The sequence below is a fragment of the Malaclemys terrapin genome, chromosome 5 (assembly GCF_027887155.1).
Source record: "Malaclemys terrapin pileata isolate rMalTer1 chromosome 5, rMalTer1.hap1, whole genome shotgun sequence".
Taxonomy (NCBI): Eukaryota; Metazoa; Chordata; order Testudines; family Emydidae; genus Malaclemys; species Malaclemys terrapin.
Genome location: NC_071509.1, coordinates 44,133,420 through 44,150,876, shown reverse-complemented (window position 1 = coordinate 44,150,876; position 17,457 = coordinate 44,133,420). Strand labels below are relative to the sequence as shown.

Here is a 17,457-nt window from a genome sequence, read left to right as displayed (position 1 = left end):
GGACCTTGTCCTTATGGAAGACAGTCTAGGGTGGCTCGGACGTTAGGGCTCTGAGCTCCGAGACCCTCCTAGCTGAGGTGATAGCCATGAGGAACGCAACCTTATAGGAGAGATACAGCAGTGAGCACGTAGCCCAGGGCTCAAAGGGGGGCCCGTGAGGGCAGAGAGGACCAAATTAAGGTCCCAGGCCGGGACAGGCTGTCACGTATGCGGGAAGAGTCTGTCCAGGCCCTTGAGGAAGCGACTGACCAGTGGGTTTGCGAAGAGCGAGAAACCGTCAGCCCCTGGGTGAAACGCGGTGATGGTGGCCAGGTGGACCCGAACCGAGGAGAGTGAAAGTCCCTGCTGCTTCAGGTGAAGTAAGTAATCTAGTATGAGTGGGACCGGGGCGAGCAACGGAGCCTGTCCCTGCTGCCCTGCCCAGATGGAAAAACGTTTCCACTTGGCCATGTATGTGGCCCTGGTAGTGGGTTTCCTGCTACCAAGGAGGACTTGCCTAACTTGATGGGAGCATCCCATTTCTACAAGGTTCAGCCATGGAGCATCCAGGCTGTGAGGTGGAGCGACTCCAGGTTTGGGTGCCAGAGGCGGCCCAATCCTGTGTGATCAGGTCCGGGAGCAGGGGCAACGGGATGAGCGCCTGTACAGACATCTGCAGCAGTGACGTGAACCAATGCTGGCTCGGCCACACCAGCGTGTGGCGAACAGGTCTATCTGGGGAGAGCCCCAGAGATGGAAGATTGAATGTACCACATCCCAGTGGAGAGACCACTCGTGACCGTGAAACAATCGACTGAGGGTGTCCATTAGGCCGTTCTGCACCCCCTGAAGGTAAGACGCCATCAGGTGAATTGCATGCTCTACGCAAAAGTCCCATAGCGCGAGGGCTTCCCGGCACAGGTGAGAGGAGCATGCACACCCGTTTGTTGATATAGAACATCGCCGAGGTATTGTCCGTGAGAACTGCGACACATCTGCCTGCCAAGCAGGATTTGAAAGTCTGGCAGGCAAGATGCACCGCCCGCAGCTCCTGGTCGTTGATGTGTAAGGTGAGGTCCTCCGAGGACTAAAGGCCCTGGGTCCTGAGATCCCCCAGGTGCACCTCCCACCCCAGGTCCGACACATTGGTTACCAAGGATGGGGGGGGGGAGGCTGAGGGCTGGCGAAGGGCACTCCTACACAAACCTGCCACCACCGGAGGGAGTCTAGCACTGCACAGGGCAGCGTCACCACAGAGTCCAGCGCATCCCTGGTTGGTCGGTACATGGTCGCCAACTAGGACTGGAGAGAGCGCAGTTTGAGCCTGGCGTGACTCACCACATAGGTGCTCGCAGCCATGTGCCCCAGCAACTTCAGGCAGTTTCTTGCTGTAGTGGTCGGAAAACGCCTGAGACCGAGAATGATGTCGGACATGGACCGGAACCTGGACTCTGGGAGGTACGCTCTGGCTTGAGTCGAGTCCAGGACTGCCCTTATGAACTCTATCCGCTGGACTGGGGACAGGGTAGACTTGGCCTCGTTTAACCGGAGGCCGAGCTTGAGGAAGATCTATCTGATGAAGACCACCTGAGCCTCCACCTGTACCTTGGAGCGGCCCTTGATGAGTCAGTCGTCGAGGTAGGGAAACACCTGAATTTGGTGCTTGTGCAGGAAGGCCGTCACAACTGCCATGCACTTTGTGAAGACCCTCGGGGCCATCGACAGACCAAACAGCAGGACTGCAACCAAATGTAAGGTTGGTAGGATCCAAGGTCCTGACTGGTAGGTTGTCCTTGACCGCACCATCAAATTTGGGGTCTAGGCCCCAACGGAGGCCTTGGTTGGCCCAAAGACTGTCCAGCATACGGATATTGCCTCCTCCTGCCACTCCTACTCCTACTGCGCGGGGCCTGTGGGCGGTTCTGGGGCTGATATGGCCGCGGGCTGGCTGCGGCCTAAATTGTCTATGCTGAGTGGCCGGAGGGTGCGGGTCCATGGAGCGTAAAGTAGCCCTGGAGTCCTTTAGGCTATGGAGCCACTTGTCCGTTTTCTCAGAAAATAATGTGGGTCCCTCAAAGGGAAGGTCCTGGATGGTCTGTTGGACCTCATGGTGAAGGCCGGAAACCTGAAGCCAGGACCTCGCCGCATCACCACTCCGGTGGCCAGTGTGCGGGAGGTTGCATCTGCTGCGTCCAGGGCTGCTTGGAGGGATGCTCGTGAGATCAGCTTCCCCTCCTCCACCAGAGCAGAGAATTCTGTTCACGATTCCCGGGGTCACTCTTCGGCATAAACTTCCCGCAGACCGCATAGAGTTTAAACCCTGGGGACCCGGGCATGCCCCAAGAGGGGACAAAGGTTGAGTTTAGGGGAAACCCCCCCCAACAGCTGACTAACTTACAACTAACACTAGCTATAAAACTATGAGAATCAGAACTATATACACGAACTGAGACACTGCTAGGCTTGCTGCAGGAACGCAGCAAAGTTCCAGCCAGCCATCACTGGCGGTAAGAAGGAACTGAGGGGGTGGAGGGTCAGCAGGCTCCTATATTGGACGCCATGGAGGCGCCACTCCAGGGGGGACCGAGACCAACCCTACGGATGCTGCTAAGGGAAAATCGTCCAGCTGGTCTTACAGTTGTGTAAACCATAACACTGAATTAATTTGGAAGACACAAGGGAACATCCAATACACATTTAAATGTTAAATTCAATTTTTTCTTTGTGAACAGTAAAAAATACTACAGTCCTTGAGGACTAACAGAAGTATTGGGAGCATAAGCTTTCGTGGGTAAGAACCTCACTTCTTCAGATGCAGATTCAGACTAACACGGCTACCCCTCTGATACACTACAGTCCTTGAAATATTTTCAAAATTGATTCTGGGTAGGGATTTTATTGTTTTTGTTTGCCAAATCTTTGAGTGTCTAGTCACAGGTGGGAATTAACATTGTACCCATTAGAATTACTTTTGATCATGTATCACAGGGAATAGACAGAAGTTAATTTTTAGATTCCAAAGTTTATTTCATCAAAACCTCCTCTTTCTTGAATCTTTTATTTTAAAGCAAAATAGTTAACCCTTACACCACAGATGCACAAACATAGGTAAGCCAATGTAATTTATTTTAGAATCAGAATCTTTTAGATATTTACCTGTGAGCTGGAATTCTGCGATCACCAGCAACTAATACCACATCACATAGTTGTTTGTGTCTCAGGTAGTTTTCCATCTTTTTAAAGGTTTGTTCAGCATGGTTGAGTGCCTGAAAAAATTCATCTGATGTACAAGGCTCCATAGTTTGGCAAGATGATAGAGTCTGACTGCTGTTGGAAGTCCTAAAGGACATAATAACAAAATCTTAGTATGGCTAATATTTTAATACAGCAATTCTGTTCATAGCTGAAACAATGAAAGTCATGCTTGCATTTTAGAAGTGATATATATTACTCAGGTTAACACTTTGTCTCTTGCAATTACTTTTATTCGCATCTTCCCTCCTCCATACACACGTGTGTGGTCCAAAGTCCATTGAAGAGTGGAAAGATGATCTAATGCAGTATTTCTCAATCTTTTGTATTGGTGACCCTTTTCACAGAGCAAGCCTCTGAGTGCAACCCCTCTTATAAATTAAAACCGCATTTTTCCAGTTTGAGAACCCCTGATGTAGTGGTTAGGGAGTTAGCCCGGAACTCAGAAGACCAGAGTTCCATTACTTGCTTTACCACAGACTCCCTATGTAGGTTTAGGCAAGACACTGAAGCCTGGTCTATACTTAAAATCCATACCCCTGACCAATGCAGCTGATTTAGCTACATCTATGCTGGAGGTTAAACTGATGGAAGAATGTTTCTATCAATCTAGCTACCATCATTTGGGGAAGTCGTGTTCCTATATAGACAGAAAAATCCCTTTCATCCGTGTAGACTATATCCACACTACCGGGTTATGCTGGCATAGCTATGGCAACATGTCTACATTGCAGCTGGGAGCATGTCTCAGCATGGGGAGACAGACGTGCTAACTCCGCTCAAGCTAGTATGCTAAAAATAGCAGTGTGGATGTTGCAGCATAGCCTAGCCACACAAGTTTGGGTCCAATGGGCTGGGTAGACTTATACTTGGGCAGCCAGCCTTTGCCGCCACCCATGCTGCAAAGTCCACACTGTTATTTTTAACATACTAGCTCGAGCAAGCTAGTGTGCATCTGTCTACCTAGGCGGGGAAGCATGCTCGCAGCTGCAGTATACACATACCATTAGTCTCTTTGAGTCTTGGTTCCCCATCTGTAAAATGGGTATAACGACATTTCCATTTCCTTACAGGTTGTTGTAAGGCTCTTGGATACTATTGTAATGGAGGCCACATCAGTACTTTTGAGAGATAAATGTCTTAAAGTGCCCTTTCTATACAACTCCTTTGAGAATAAATTTAGAAAAATAAATATTTACATACACATAGTTATGACATGTATGCAGTGGAAATATTTTTATTGTCACATATCTTGGAACATAAGTCGGTGAAAATACAGTTCAGTTTACTCTTTCAAACTTAAGTCGATGTAAATTATGTCGCTCAGAGGGTTTTTTTTTACCCCCTAAGCAACATAACTTATGTCAACTTAAGTGGTAGCATTGACAAGGCCTAGGACTCCAATCCAGCATAGAATTTAAGCACATGCTTTATTTTAATTATGAGTAGTTCTTTGGAAGTCAACTCATTACTTGGGTCTTAAAACATTTAACACTGAGGATCACAGAACGCAGTCTGAGTGCCACTAATTTAAGGGATTTTGTTACTCCAAGCAAGATTTTTGATTAAGTATTTTTGCCTGGGAAAGTGGTTCATTGTTTGGTAGCAAAACAATTAATCTTGGTGGCACTGAAGTAATCATAATTAGGCTTCAATATTAACAGCCTATTAAAAAGTGGGATGGTGGAATACACACCTATCCTTTTGCTGTTTCAAAATGCACTGCTGCAGCTCAACAAGGACACAGAGCAGCAGTTTATCATGTGAAAGCTATCTCTGAAAGCAGAAGAAATGTCAATTTTTTCTAAATTCTGGAGGAGGTGGGAGCACAGTGTCAGGGAACATGTAAACTGTGGATTTTTATAATCTCAGATAGTAACAAAGCAAACAAAAAATGTAATTACTACATAAGAATTCTAGTAAACACTAGCCCTGCCTACCATAATTAAGGTTACAAATCCATCATTCTTTATAAGCAGCTGTTTTCAAACATTCCATTTTCAAAAATATTCACCTTTTATGGCTTGTCTACACTTGATTCACTACATCAGTGTAACTGCAGCAGCACTTCAGTGTAGACACTACCTACACCGATGGGAGGGGTTCTAGGTAATTCCATTCCCCCATGAAGCAGTAGGTAGATTGATGGAAGAATTTTTCCATCAACCTAGCACTGTCTACACTGGAGATTAGATCGTCTTTACTATGGCACTCAGGGATGTGAATTTTTCATACCTTTGGGTGAAGTAGCTTTTTAGTGTAGACCATGTCTTAGACTGAGCTTCTCAATGCTTTGCTTTTGCCAATAAAATAAAATGTTTAAGTCTGAGCAAACTTCATTATGGTAGAGTGAAAAAACAAAAACATATTTTATCCTTTTCCCGTTATAAAAAGTTCTAAATATCCTTTTTGGAACTAGTATATAGGACCAACATCTGAGATTTTAAACTTAGCGTGGACATTGTTCCTCTTAAGGACTAGTGCCTTTGGCTTGAAAAACAATTATTCAATAAATATCATTTGTAAAAAGTTGCCTACCAATACTACCATTAGTCCAGTTGGTTTAAACTAAGGCTTTGTCTTCACTGCCAAGAAAATGTTGCATTTTTACCATGGCATAACAAACATGCATTAGTTATCCTGCTGTAAAATTCTAGTGGAGACAAGTCACTGCAGTTTTACTGTGAGGTAAACTAGGTGAGGTCAACCACAGGCAGGATTATAAAGGCTGATCTCGCCTAGTCCCCTCGCAGTAAAGGCTACCTGCAGTGCCTAGTCTCTACTAGGATTTTACAGTTCGAATAGCTAATGTGATACAGTTACCTGCTATAACCCAAAAAATCCCACACACACTATACCATTTTTGCTATGACACCAAGCAGTGGTTAGGGTGATCAGACAGCAAGTGTGAAAAATCGGGACGGGGGTGGGGCATAATAGGCTTCTATATAAGAAAAAGCCTCAAATATTGGGACTGTCCCTATAAAATCGGGACATCTGTCACCCTAGCAGTGGTAAAAATACAGGAAGCTGCTGAAGTCTTTTCTAGACTAGGGTTCACAATGGTGCTACCAATGGGAACCTTTTTGCAAAAATCTTTAGTGCATAATAGGTCAAATATATTGTTCATCTATTTTGGTCAGTAGATGGAGGCAAGAAATGTAACTCACCACTGGAACTTTAAGACGTCAGCTTTTTCTGAATTATTAGTGTATGTAAACTTACAAATATTCATATGATACTTCACAAAAATGGAATAAGATGTTCCTTCCCAGAACAGCTTACAATAAAAAATCAGCAAGACATCAATTCAAGTAACAGAGAGTGTGGAAAGTTTTTTGAAAAGGAGAATGAGGTAGGAAGGATTCTTGGGATATGAAGGAGAAGGCATTTGGCAAACAGGAAGTAGAAGATTTTTTCAAATGTAGAGCTCAGCATGAATGCAGGCATGAAGGCATACTGGAATTGTTAGCGAGGACTAGGAGAAACATAGAGAGTAAAAGACGGGGGGGGGGGGAAAGGGGGAAGAGAAGGGGAAATTAGGAGGAAATGAGAATAGAGGTGGTTATAGGAGAGAGTAAGGGAAGAGAGAGTATATACACCCTTGAACTTGAGGACTAAGGCCTTGTCTACACTACAGAAATGTATTGTGCTAATGGCCAGATCACAGATCTTGCATCTACATACAAAAATGCTCCTAATAGTATACATCTGTGCTAAACATTTTTCAGATAAGACTTGCTTTGATCATGGCTAACCACTTTCAGTCTAACATGGTAAGAAATAAGAAGCCAGGGAAGGGATTCAAATATTGAAGGGAGGTGGTATGGACAGAGCAAAAGGAAATGACATTAATTGTATGTTTTGGAGAGAAGAGAGACAGGAAGGCTAAAAAGCATAATTTTACAGTACCCAAGTTGAAAAATTATAAAAGGCATGGGCAAGAGTTTTAAAGAGGGGAATGCCAAAAAAAGAATAAATTTTAGTGGTCCCAGAAGCAGCAGCAAATATCCTTTAGTGGTAAACAGGATATTTGGGAAGAGGGGGCATGATAGCAGGGGAAAAGAAGAAAAGAGTGAAAGAAGACACTGAGTTTGAGAGAGTTAGAGACCAGGATTTAATGGTGATAGACAGGGATTAGAAGGAACTAAAAAAGATCTTTAGTTCTGTAAAGACTGAGATGACACTGACATCTAGATCTCAGAAACACACAAGACAATTGTGAAAAGCAGTACAAAACAAAACAAAACCCCTCAACATCTGTCAGCAGAGTAAGACACAAGATACATGAGGAACAGACCCCTGTTGAGTAAAAAGGTCTTTTAAAAAAGCAACCCACACCTTTCACAATAGAACAATGCTAAAATGAATTTTCTGACCCAGGTGGGAAAAAAATACAGAATTTTTTTTTTTAACCCTTGTATGTATGTGAGGCCTCTCTAGAGACAAACAGGACACTAACACTTTCTATAACTGCCTGAGTTACTGAGAATTGTCTTATTCATACGAATGCTGACAATTTCAGTTTTACAAGGGAAAATTTGTTTCATATTATCAGTGTGTCTATTCTGATTTTGGTTTACTTTCTAGGACGGGGCACACAACCAGTACATACTCCTCTATAAGCCCCTCAGCTAGTATTAAGTGTCTTTGTATCATCCTAATACAAACAAACCCACAACTGACAAATCAACAAACCACCATTATTTCAGGGTGGATCTACTTTGCGCAAGGTGCTGTACAAACACATAGGACATGCTCCCTGTTCCAAAGAATTTACAATCTAAAAAGACAACAGAGTGAGGGGTGGGGAGGAAGGATACAATATACTAGTAAACTGATCAGTGATGTCTGACACAGATCTGTTTAGTTCCATGGTATTGTTTTTTTTTTAATTTGTATTTATTTAATCATTAAATAACCTATCCCTAACAATCTTCCAGAGATATCTAGGTGAAATGAACTTTTTCTATGCTTAGCCTACACCAGAGTGGCTAGGTGTCCGGTTTTTGACCGGAAAGTCCGGTCAAAAAGGAGACCTGACAGTGTCTGGTCAGATCTACTGACCAGACACCAAAAGTCTGGTTAATGTGGGCGGGGAGGCACCGGGTCATTACCCGTGCCATCCCCTACTCAGCCGGGGCTGCCTCCTACCTGCATTGGATAACTGCCTCTCTGTGCCCCAGCTCTGCAGACAAGTCCCTCCCAACCCGAGCAGAGGGGGAGAGAAAGGGGAGGAAGAGAGGGGAAAAAGCAGCGAGCAATGGGGAATGGAGGGGGATGAGGACCAAACGGGGGGAGGGGCCTCAGGGGAAGAGGTGGGCTTGGGAGGGAAAAGGCAGGGCAGAGGAAGTTCCGGCACTCCTGCTGGAGTGTCCAGTTTTTAAATATTACAAAGTTGACAATCCTAAGGTACACCCTATAGTATTTAAGAGCTAATACACAGCAGCACTACAGGAGGTGTAAGAGAGGATCAATAGCAAAAAGGATCTCATGTATAGGCCCCAATATACATGTTAAAGTATACATGTCAAGATTTTAAACTTTCATAACACCAGAAACAGAATGTAAATCCCCTTCTTCCCTCTGCTTTGGCCCACATATTCCCATATGGCATGGTGGGAGAAGACATGCAGAATACAGGACTATTTCCTCTATCATGCTGTGCTTCCAGGGCCTGCAACATGGCACTCATCTAGAGAGGAGTGCAGACGCAAGAACTTTCCACACACACAACATTTCTCTCCTACAGATCTCTGCAGATCAATGGGCTTGGAATCTCATTCTCCTTTATGACAGAGGAGGGTGGGTGGTGTGTGTATGCACGTGCGCGCCTGTCCATCCAAGTCTTCCCTCTTTTACAGAAGAATTCAATGAAAGAAACTGAGTTAAAATGGATTTTCTACTCCCAGATGTGGCTTATTTCCACATGAAGGGAGCATGGGGCCCTTATATTAGGAAGGAAGTCCGAGTGCAACAAAGTATTTTTGTGCTACCCAAAAGAACATAGTAAATGTGAAATTGTATTTTAGAAGAACATATACAGAAAAATGATTGTATGGTTATTAAATCTCTTTACTTTAATGATTACAAGCAGGAGGGAGGTTCCAACTGCTCAGTCAGTCAGACTGTGTCAACTGATGTGCCACATTGTTTGGTATTTTTAGATTATTCCAGTTTGGGGTTCTTGCATACCTATTATAAAGGGTGTGTAGCAGAAATGGTTTAGTATACACCTTATCTTGATGATGCAAATGTACACAAACTAATGATTAAATGAAGCAACTTCTTAACCATTAGCATTAACTAGGCATGACAGTTCATATTGAACCCATAATTTACCTAAAATTCTCTCATTTAAATGAAAATAAAGTAATGGCAAGAGTTAAAGCACAATACAAAGAATACACACACCAGGCAAATAATTCTACATGATTCAGATTACGAGTGTAAACATACAAGAAAACAAGGATGCAGTTACTTTGTTAAAGGCTACAAAAGCCAGACAAGATTTGTACTTCAATTGTATTTCTAGTACTACATAACCCTTGCCACTTGCAAAAACAAAACAAAAAACAGAACTCCATCACCATAAATAAAATTAAAATACTAAGATTATACACAGATTCCCCCTATACTTTAAACAGATAATTGTAATACTCCACTTTTATTAACTAGTTTTATTGGTCATACTTCAGTTCCTTTCCTGTACTTGACCATTTCTGCAAATCAAAATGTCTCTTTAATTTTAAAGATTGCACATTGATCTCTTTGAATTAAACATGTTTTTTTATACCAATGGTTTTCACCTTGGGAATATCCTCTTTTGTTTGTGTAGTGCTGTACATAGAAAAATTGCACTCAATGAGTAGATGTTTCTGAAAATATTAAAAAGACTATCTTTGCAGATTGAATGGTGATGTATTCATGTCATCTGTAGTAACTGTTCATATAATTGTTTACAAAAACACATACTGAAAATCACCTCATATAGAAGATTCTTAGGTACTTTCTCTGAAACTCATTTTGTTGATAGCTAAATATACTTATTATAAGCAAGACTAAATTGCTTTTTATAAAGCCTCATTATGCAGTTTTTCATTCCCTGATAATTCTGATAAATGTTTCCAACTCAGTGACAAAAGCAAATACTATGTTGACTCCTAAACAGGGAGAATTTTTGTTTTGTTAAGGATATAAACCATAAATTGTGCAGTGTTTGCTCTTGTCTGTTTGCCTTTGCACCAACTAAATTTTTCTATATACGGGTACACTCTCCAAAGGGAACGCAAACACATTGAAACTATATTAACTAGATTGATCTATCTCTAATAGACTTATTAATAAAACTCTGCCCCCTTTAAATAAAGATAATCACACTTCTTTAGAATATCAAGTCACTGCAAAATAATTTTAAAAGCTAGAAAGCAAACCACATGAAAATTAATTTGAGATGACAAGTTAGCTATTGTAGCATTTCTAATATTTACAACAAAAAAGGGCACAGCAAGACACGTTACTCTGTATAGTATAGTTGAGCTAAGTAATAAAGGTTGTAATGAAAATAAACTGACATTTTGGGAAAAAAACAGAAAAAAAAAAAGAGAAATTAAATTACGTATTACTTATTTTCCACCAGTTAACATACACCTTTTGATAAAAACAATAGTGATATCATATACTATTTATTTTTAGCACCAGAAACAAGATGTAAAACAGAAACAAAACTATTACCATAATTTTATGGACATAATTATGTTTACAATTTAAGACACTTGATTAGCACAACCACAATCAATTTAAGGCACTTTTCATGTTTTAGTTTGCTGCACAAGCTGGTTGGCAATATATCACTTTCAATGGATGAAGTAAAACATTTTTTTTCTTTAAGCTGTACTCACATTCGGCTGCATAATCAACATATAAATATGGACATTAAAATACAGATTTATATGCCCAGATTTACAACTGCAGAACACTGCAAAAATGCACATACCTGAGACAATTATAACTGAGATTCATAGCTAAAATAAATAAAATTTATTTTTCCATTTGAATCTTTTATTCTCAAAAATACTTAAAGATTTCAGAGCTATAGAAATCTTACCTCTACATTATTTCTTTCTAATTTAGTGTAAAACTAATTCTTAACACAGTTAAGCACAGAACAAATGTTACTCTAAAGTAATTCAAAAAAAGCCTTGTAAAGCTATTGTGTGCATATTATTTTCAGTAGCTGTAAAGATTAATTTTGCTATAGGTTAGCTATATTAAAGTTAAATTTTAATTTGGTCATAGCAAATATATTCAATTATATGCTCTGCCAGTTATCAGTATTTTTATGCTTTTGATGCAATGCAACTATCAGAAAATTCTGAAGCATTTCTAGGATAAATTATAGCTGACATTTGTAGGCATGAAACATAAAATGACATTCAAGACATAAAATGACAATTAATTTCCCAAAATAGGAAAATAACAATTAACCTGCATGAACTGCTGTCCGATTCATTTTCTTCTTCACTCGCTCCATCATCTGCTTCTGGTCTGTCAAGCCAACGTGCATCTCCACAGTTTTCTGTTGTGAACTCAAATGTAGGGACTTCAGAGGTGGATGCCATTGGCCAAGGAGGCAAATTCTGGAAATCCTGTTGGCTAGACCTTCTGTAACCAATTGATGCCAAAGGTAATGGTAGGTTACCTGGATCTAAAAACTTTGTCCCACCAGTTGTTGCATTTTGTCCTCTGTTCCAGAAGTCTCCCTGGTGGCTGTCCACTGCAGAATTAGGGATTGATGACTGGTGACCAAACCATCTCCATCTGATTTTTAAAATCTGCCTCACGTCAAACTCTTTACGAGAGCCAGACATCCTCAATGAAAGCAAGTGATCGTCTAGGCAACAGGGCACGAAGCAATGCACATAAAAGAAGATTTGTGCATCCAACCAAGACTAGAGAAACACATGCTCTTCCTGCATATGGCAAGCAAATTTTGGGAGGGACTGCATTCACATACATAAAAGCGCTTTTTTAAATCATATGTCATCTGAATATAAACAAATGGCAAGAGATGATGAAAAATGCTGGGATGAAAATACAAGGTGAAACAGTCACCTCAATCAAGAAAAATGCTAATCAGGTCACACTGAAGCAGCCAATGCACTTTCTATTGCTTTCCTCCACATCCTCTGACCATTAGCTTTCACAAACACTAACAGCATTCATTAAAGCCCTTTCAAATGCTGAATACCACCCCCTTTTCTTAAACCACAAATGACGGAGAACGTAATTCCTATGCTGCATCTCAGAATCTCTACTGCTCTACTGTGTTAACTCTTGCTACTACAAATAGGAAAAAAATCAGTGATTCTAAAAAGCAAATGAAACACTTTCTTGCACTGTTAAGAAATCACTTATAAAAAAGGCTAAAATATTCCAATATACTGATTCTATTTCAGGAAAATCTGAACGGGAAAGGATTCCTTATTTCTTTCCAGTTACAAGACATGCATCAAATTGTTTTTCAAACAGACTAGATGGCTCAGGGGACATGTAAAGGGTTACAGAGCCTTTCATCTTGACATACTGGTTTGAATCAAATCTGGGTCTGTAGTGACTGAAAGTTACTACTGATGGTTGCTTAGTAGCCTAGGAGAAATGCACTAATGGTCTCAGTCTATTTACACATCATGAAAACCATAATCTCAACTGCAACTAATTGATCATCATCAAGGAGTCAGAGGCACCACAGACTCAAGGAGCATCAAGACCACACTATCTTCTCACCTCTAGAATTGGCCCCTACAGGTAAAACTTAAAGTGCACTGATCAGATAAAGTGGAAAAATAAAACTGCCTTTGCAGAAAGGAGTTCAGTCTCTAGTGCTATTTAGATATATATTTTATAAGCAGTAATTTAACTTTTAAAATACGTTAAAATCCCATGTCAGAATTCTCTATTTGTATTTGGAAAAGAGAAGGTCAAACAACAGGGACATTTTAAATCACAATTTGCTATAGGAGTTCCTATATTTACTCCTGAGGGAATTCTGCACCAAAAAATTAAAAATTCTGCAAACAGTATTTTAAAATTCTGCAAATTTTATTGGTCAATAAATAAATGTGGAGGATCCAGCATGACAGTGGGGAGCACAGGCCACTGACTGCACAGAGGTGGGAGATCACCCTGCAGCCCTCACCCCGGGACATGGACTCAGTGGTAAGGCTGCACCCAACCCTGACACAACGCAAGGGCCAGACCTGCCCCAGAAACACCCTGGGGCTCTTCCCCTCTATGTCAAGCACACTAGATGTAGACAGGCAGGCTCAGCCCAGCAGGATCCAAGTGTGGAGAGGCTTAGAGCGGGGAGATCCAGGTGTGGGGTGATAAGGATTCTGTGTGGGGCAATCTGGCTGCAGGCAGCTGGGTGGTCCAGGTACAAGGGGGATCTGGATGAACAGGGGCTCATTGGGGGAGGGGTTCTGAGTGGAGAGGCAATGGGACTCTGCGGGGGGGGGGGACGTCCAAGTGAAGGTGGTTGGGGCTAGGCCAGGGGTGTCTGGGTATGGAGAGTTCAGCGGGGGGAGGGGGTTCCGGGTGCTGGCTTGATGGGGTGTAGGTCTGGGTGCTGTTTGGTGGGGCTCAGTGGGGTGGTGGTCTATGTCTGGGGAACTAGTCAGGTCCAGGTGCAGGTGGGATAGGGCCTGTTGGGATGGGGGTTCAAATGTGGGGATGCAGTCTGGGTGCAGAAGTGGGGTCCAGATTCAGGGAGGTGGGGCTTGGCCAGGGTGTCTGGGTGCAAGAGGGCTCCAGATGCAGAGGGTCAGGCTTGTTGGGGTGTGGGTTCAGGTTTAGGGCCTCAGTGGGGGGAGGGAGGTCTGGGTGTGGGTGGAGAGGCTTGGTGGGGCAATCTGGGTATGAGGTGGGTCCAGATGCATGGGCACCTGGCAGATAGAGGAGCAGCTCCACATACAGTGACTCCCCCCCCCCACCGCTGAAGAGCAATGGAGGCAGGAAGGAGAGAGCGTGCAGCGCTTCCTGCAGCTAGAGAGGTTTCTGGGGGTGGGTCTGACCCAGTCCTGGCCGCTCCTTGCAGGGGAAGAAGAAGTCTCATCCCTGCCGGGAATAGCAGCTAAGCCTGACACAGGGTAGAAGCCACTGGCTGGTGCATCCCCAGCTCCCCCCCACTGATTTACCTCTCCGCTGGCTGCTCTGGAGGTCTGAAACAATGCACCTGCGCTGCTGGGGAGCAGTGCATGATCAGTTTTGCAGTTTCCCTTTGCTTCCCCCATCAGAAAGTGATTTTTCTCCAGGGAAGCAAAGAAATTTTTGGGAGACATGAATTCTGCGCACGCGCAGTGGCACAGTATTCCCCTAGGAGTATTACTATGTAAGATTGGAGGTTGGTTGCTAGCTAGCAGACTCTCAATCCAGACAAAAAGGAGATGGTGCTGGCGGCTGGGGAGAATCAATTAGAAGGTGCAGCAAGGATTTTATCAGAACTATGATTAAAAGTGAGGCTTTAAAGTGAGCACAGTGAGGCTGTGCTACACTACAACTTTGGTTGATGTAAGTTACATCAGCGTACAGCTGCTGCAGTTAGCATATTGCTCGTCCACATGCATACTTGGCTGCTTTCATTGACACTGTGTGTACTCAGCAGTGATTATGTCTATGTAGGTTGCAGTGCACCACAGGTAGCTATTCCACTGTGCCACTCACCACTGGCCAGGTCACTGTCTTTTGGGAAATTTTCACGTGTTGTGGGGTAGAAACGAGTCACACAAAGGTGCCTGGGAGCAAGGAGTCATGTTCCCATCATGCAACTTTCTCCATCCCATAATGCTATCCATATCCCATAATTTTCACACTGCAGATGGTGGAGCACCAGGCCCAAGAAATGAGCACTAATTGGTGGGAGTTACAAGTAGTGGGTGCTTTGACTAGCAGCATAAGTTGTGAGGTAATAAAACTAAATTTATTTAAAAAATACACATTTATTGCCTGGCAATAAACAACATGCAGTTAAAAAAAACCAATACAATACAAACTACCAAAATAAATTAACAGAACAGAACTTGAAAATTAGAAAGTTAGAAAACAACCCTGCCCATTTCAGCTACACATAAATTGATCTGTGAGCTCTACAGTTGGCATATGTGAACTTTGGTTAGAGTGGCTGTTCCTCGGAATAGAGTGGTAGGGGTAGGGATGTGACCTGCGATGCCACGTGGAATGTTGGGAGATGTAGAGAGCTGCTAAATTGGAGTTCTCCAATGACTGCAATGGGTGGGCAAGTCATGACTGCTGGATCTGTAGGTCAACAAGCACCTGCAGCATTTGTGATTCTGTCTGAGAAGCCCTATTATGTCCTGGTGCATCTCCCTCTCCTTCTCCTGTCTGCTCTTTCCTTCTACATAGTGTCTGCAATACTCACCCTCCAGGCCTTCTGTTCATAGTCTTATGCAGCATTGGCTTGCAGATCTTGCTGAACATACCCTCTCTAGTCCTATTCTTTCTCCTCATCAGAGTCAGATGTTCCACAGGTGTAGAAGGGGTACCCTCAAGGCTCAAATGCCAGTAGTTACAGATGAAAGACAGATGTAAACACTGTATTTACAGTTACAACAGAAAGGAAGAGGTAAGTTTCAAAACTCCCTTCCCTTATTCCCATAATCACTTTTAATAAGACATCCTTATTGTCACTTGAGCTTTAGAACACCTCTGCATAGCACCACCCTCCAGCTCCAGCCATCGTGAGCATAGCCTGCTGGGGCAGGGAAGAAGGAGGAGAGAAATTTTTGGTTGCATTAAATGATAACATTTTGGCCCCTATATCCAAGGATATTAGTATAAGGCAATGGCACTGAACACTGGCACTATTTTCAACAGGCAATGGTGACTATTGCTGATACTCCTGAGAGTAACAAAGGCACAGAGAGCACATCTGTTGCTGGTGCCCTGAAGATACCCTGGCTTAAGTGCCACTAGTCTGTTTACTGCAGTATCTCTGTGAAAGTTTCATCAAGCTCTCTCAGGAAAATACAAGGGCCATCTCTATGTACATAAACAAACTGCTCCACAAGGCCCCCCTTCCTAACCCTACAGAGGAATGAAAATCAGACAGCTCTGCCTTTTGCTGTACTGCTTGTACTGCCTGGGGCAGCCCTCACTGAAAATACCAAAGGCAGGGCAGACTGCAAAAGGGAGAGCAGATAATCACCAGTTTTGGGAGTAACACTGAAGTTAAACTCCCCAACCAGTCAGACTATACTTCTGATCTCCCACACCGATTACCAAGTAGTTAAAAAAAAAAAAAGAAAGAAAGAAATCACACAGCCCCTTTATTGCATTCCAGTTCTTTGGCTCCCAATTAGCACATAGGTCCAGTAAGTGAGAAGTTATTTAAAACTCTGGTCACAAACAAAATGTTCTTCTGACCCCAAAAGGTCAGCAACATTACCAGATCAATATTAATTTGGATCTTACCCAAAATACCATGCTGCCAGCCAATCCTTTAGCACCTAAAACTAAATGTTTATTGTAAAGAAAAAAGAAAGAACAAAAAGAGAGTTGTTAAATGGTAAAGCCATCAAATACATACAGAGACTTCAAAAGTCCATATATCAGGTTCTTAGTAGTATTGGGGAGTTTGCTGGCATGAAAGTTTCTCTGGAACATTCCCACAGCTTGGATGAGTCATTCAGTCCTTTATTCAGAGCTTCAGTTTGTAGAAAAGTTACTCCAGAGGTAAGGAGCAGGATTGAAAACAAAATGGAGATGATGCAGCTGCCTTTTATATTCTTTTGTCATGTGACTTGTATTTCCTGTATCCCAAACATAAACTTTGCAGCACATAGCATGGAAAGCCTTAGAGTTCTATCCATAAGCATACCACATGCCTTGCTGACTCATAAGGTGTATCCCCTAGTTCCTTTCAGTGGGTTCATTGTACAGTTGATGACCCTTAATGGGCCATCGAACAGGTTAGGCAGTGCTGGTGCCAATCTGTTTGGGGGAGTCGTCCAGATTCACAGCACAAGTTTGAAATAGAGATATTCCCTACAAATCTATAAATCATACTATAAATGTGATACGAACATATAAACAAGATTATCATACCGGGTAAATCATAACATTTTCCCTGACACCTTACACGGAATATCCAGCACGATTCATTGCAATTTCATAACATTGATAATATCACAAAGTGTTCCACATAGTCCA

General features: G+C 42.6%; 1 protein-coding gene across 6 annotated transcripts in view; it reads right to left on the bottom strand.

The window, feature by feature from the left end:
- KLHL5 (kelch like family member 5) overlaps positions 1-17,457 on the bottom strand; it is a 102,167-nt gene that overhangs the window by 55,456 nt on the left and 29,254 nt on the right. For 5 of the 6 annotated variants that reach the window (XM_054030426.1, XM_054030427.1, XM_054030425.1 and 2 more), the window contains one exon: positions 3,136-3,318. In XM_054030426.1, coding sequence (XP_053886401.1) covers positions 3,136-3,278 — 143 coding nt within the window. In that variant the 5' untranslated portion in view covers positions 3,279-3,318. Of the gene's footprint in view, positions 1-3,135; positions 3,319-11,718; positions 12,207-17,457 lie in introns of those variants that run through there. The other variant, XM_054030423.1, reaches the window with a different exon arrangement.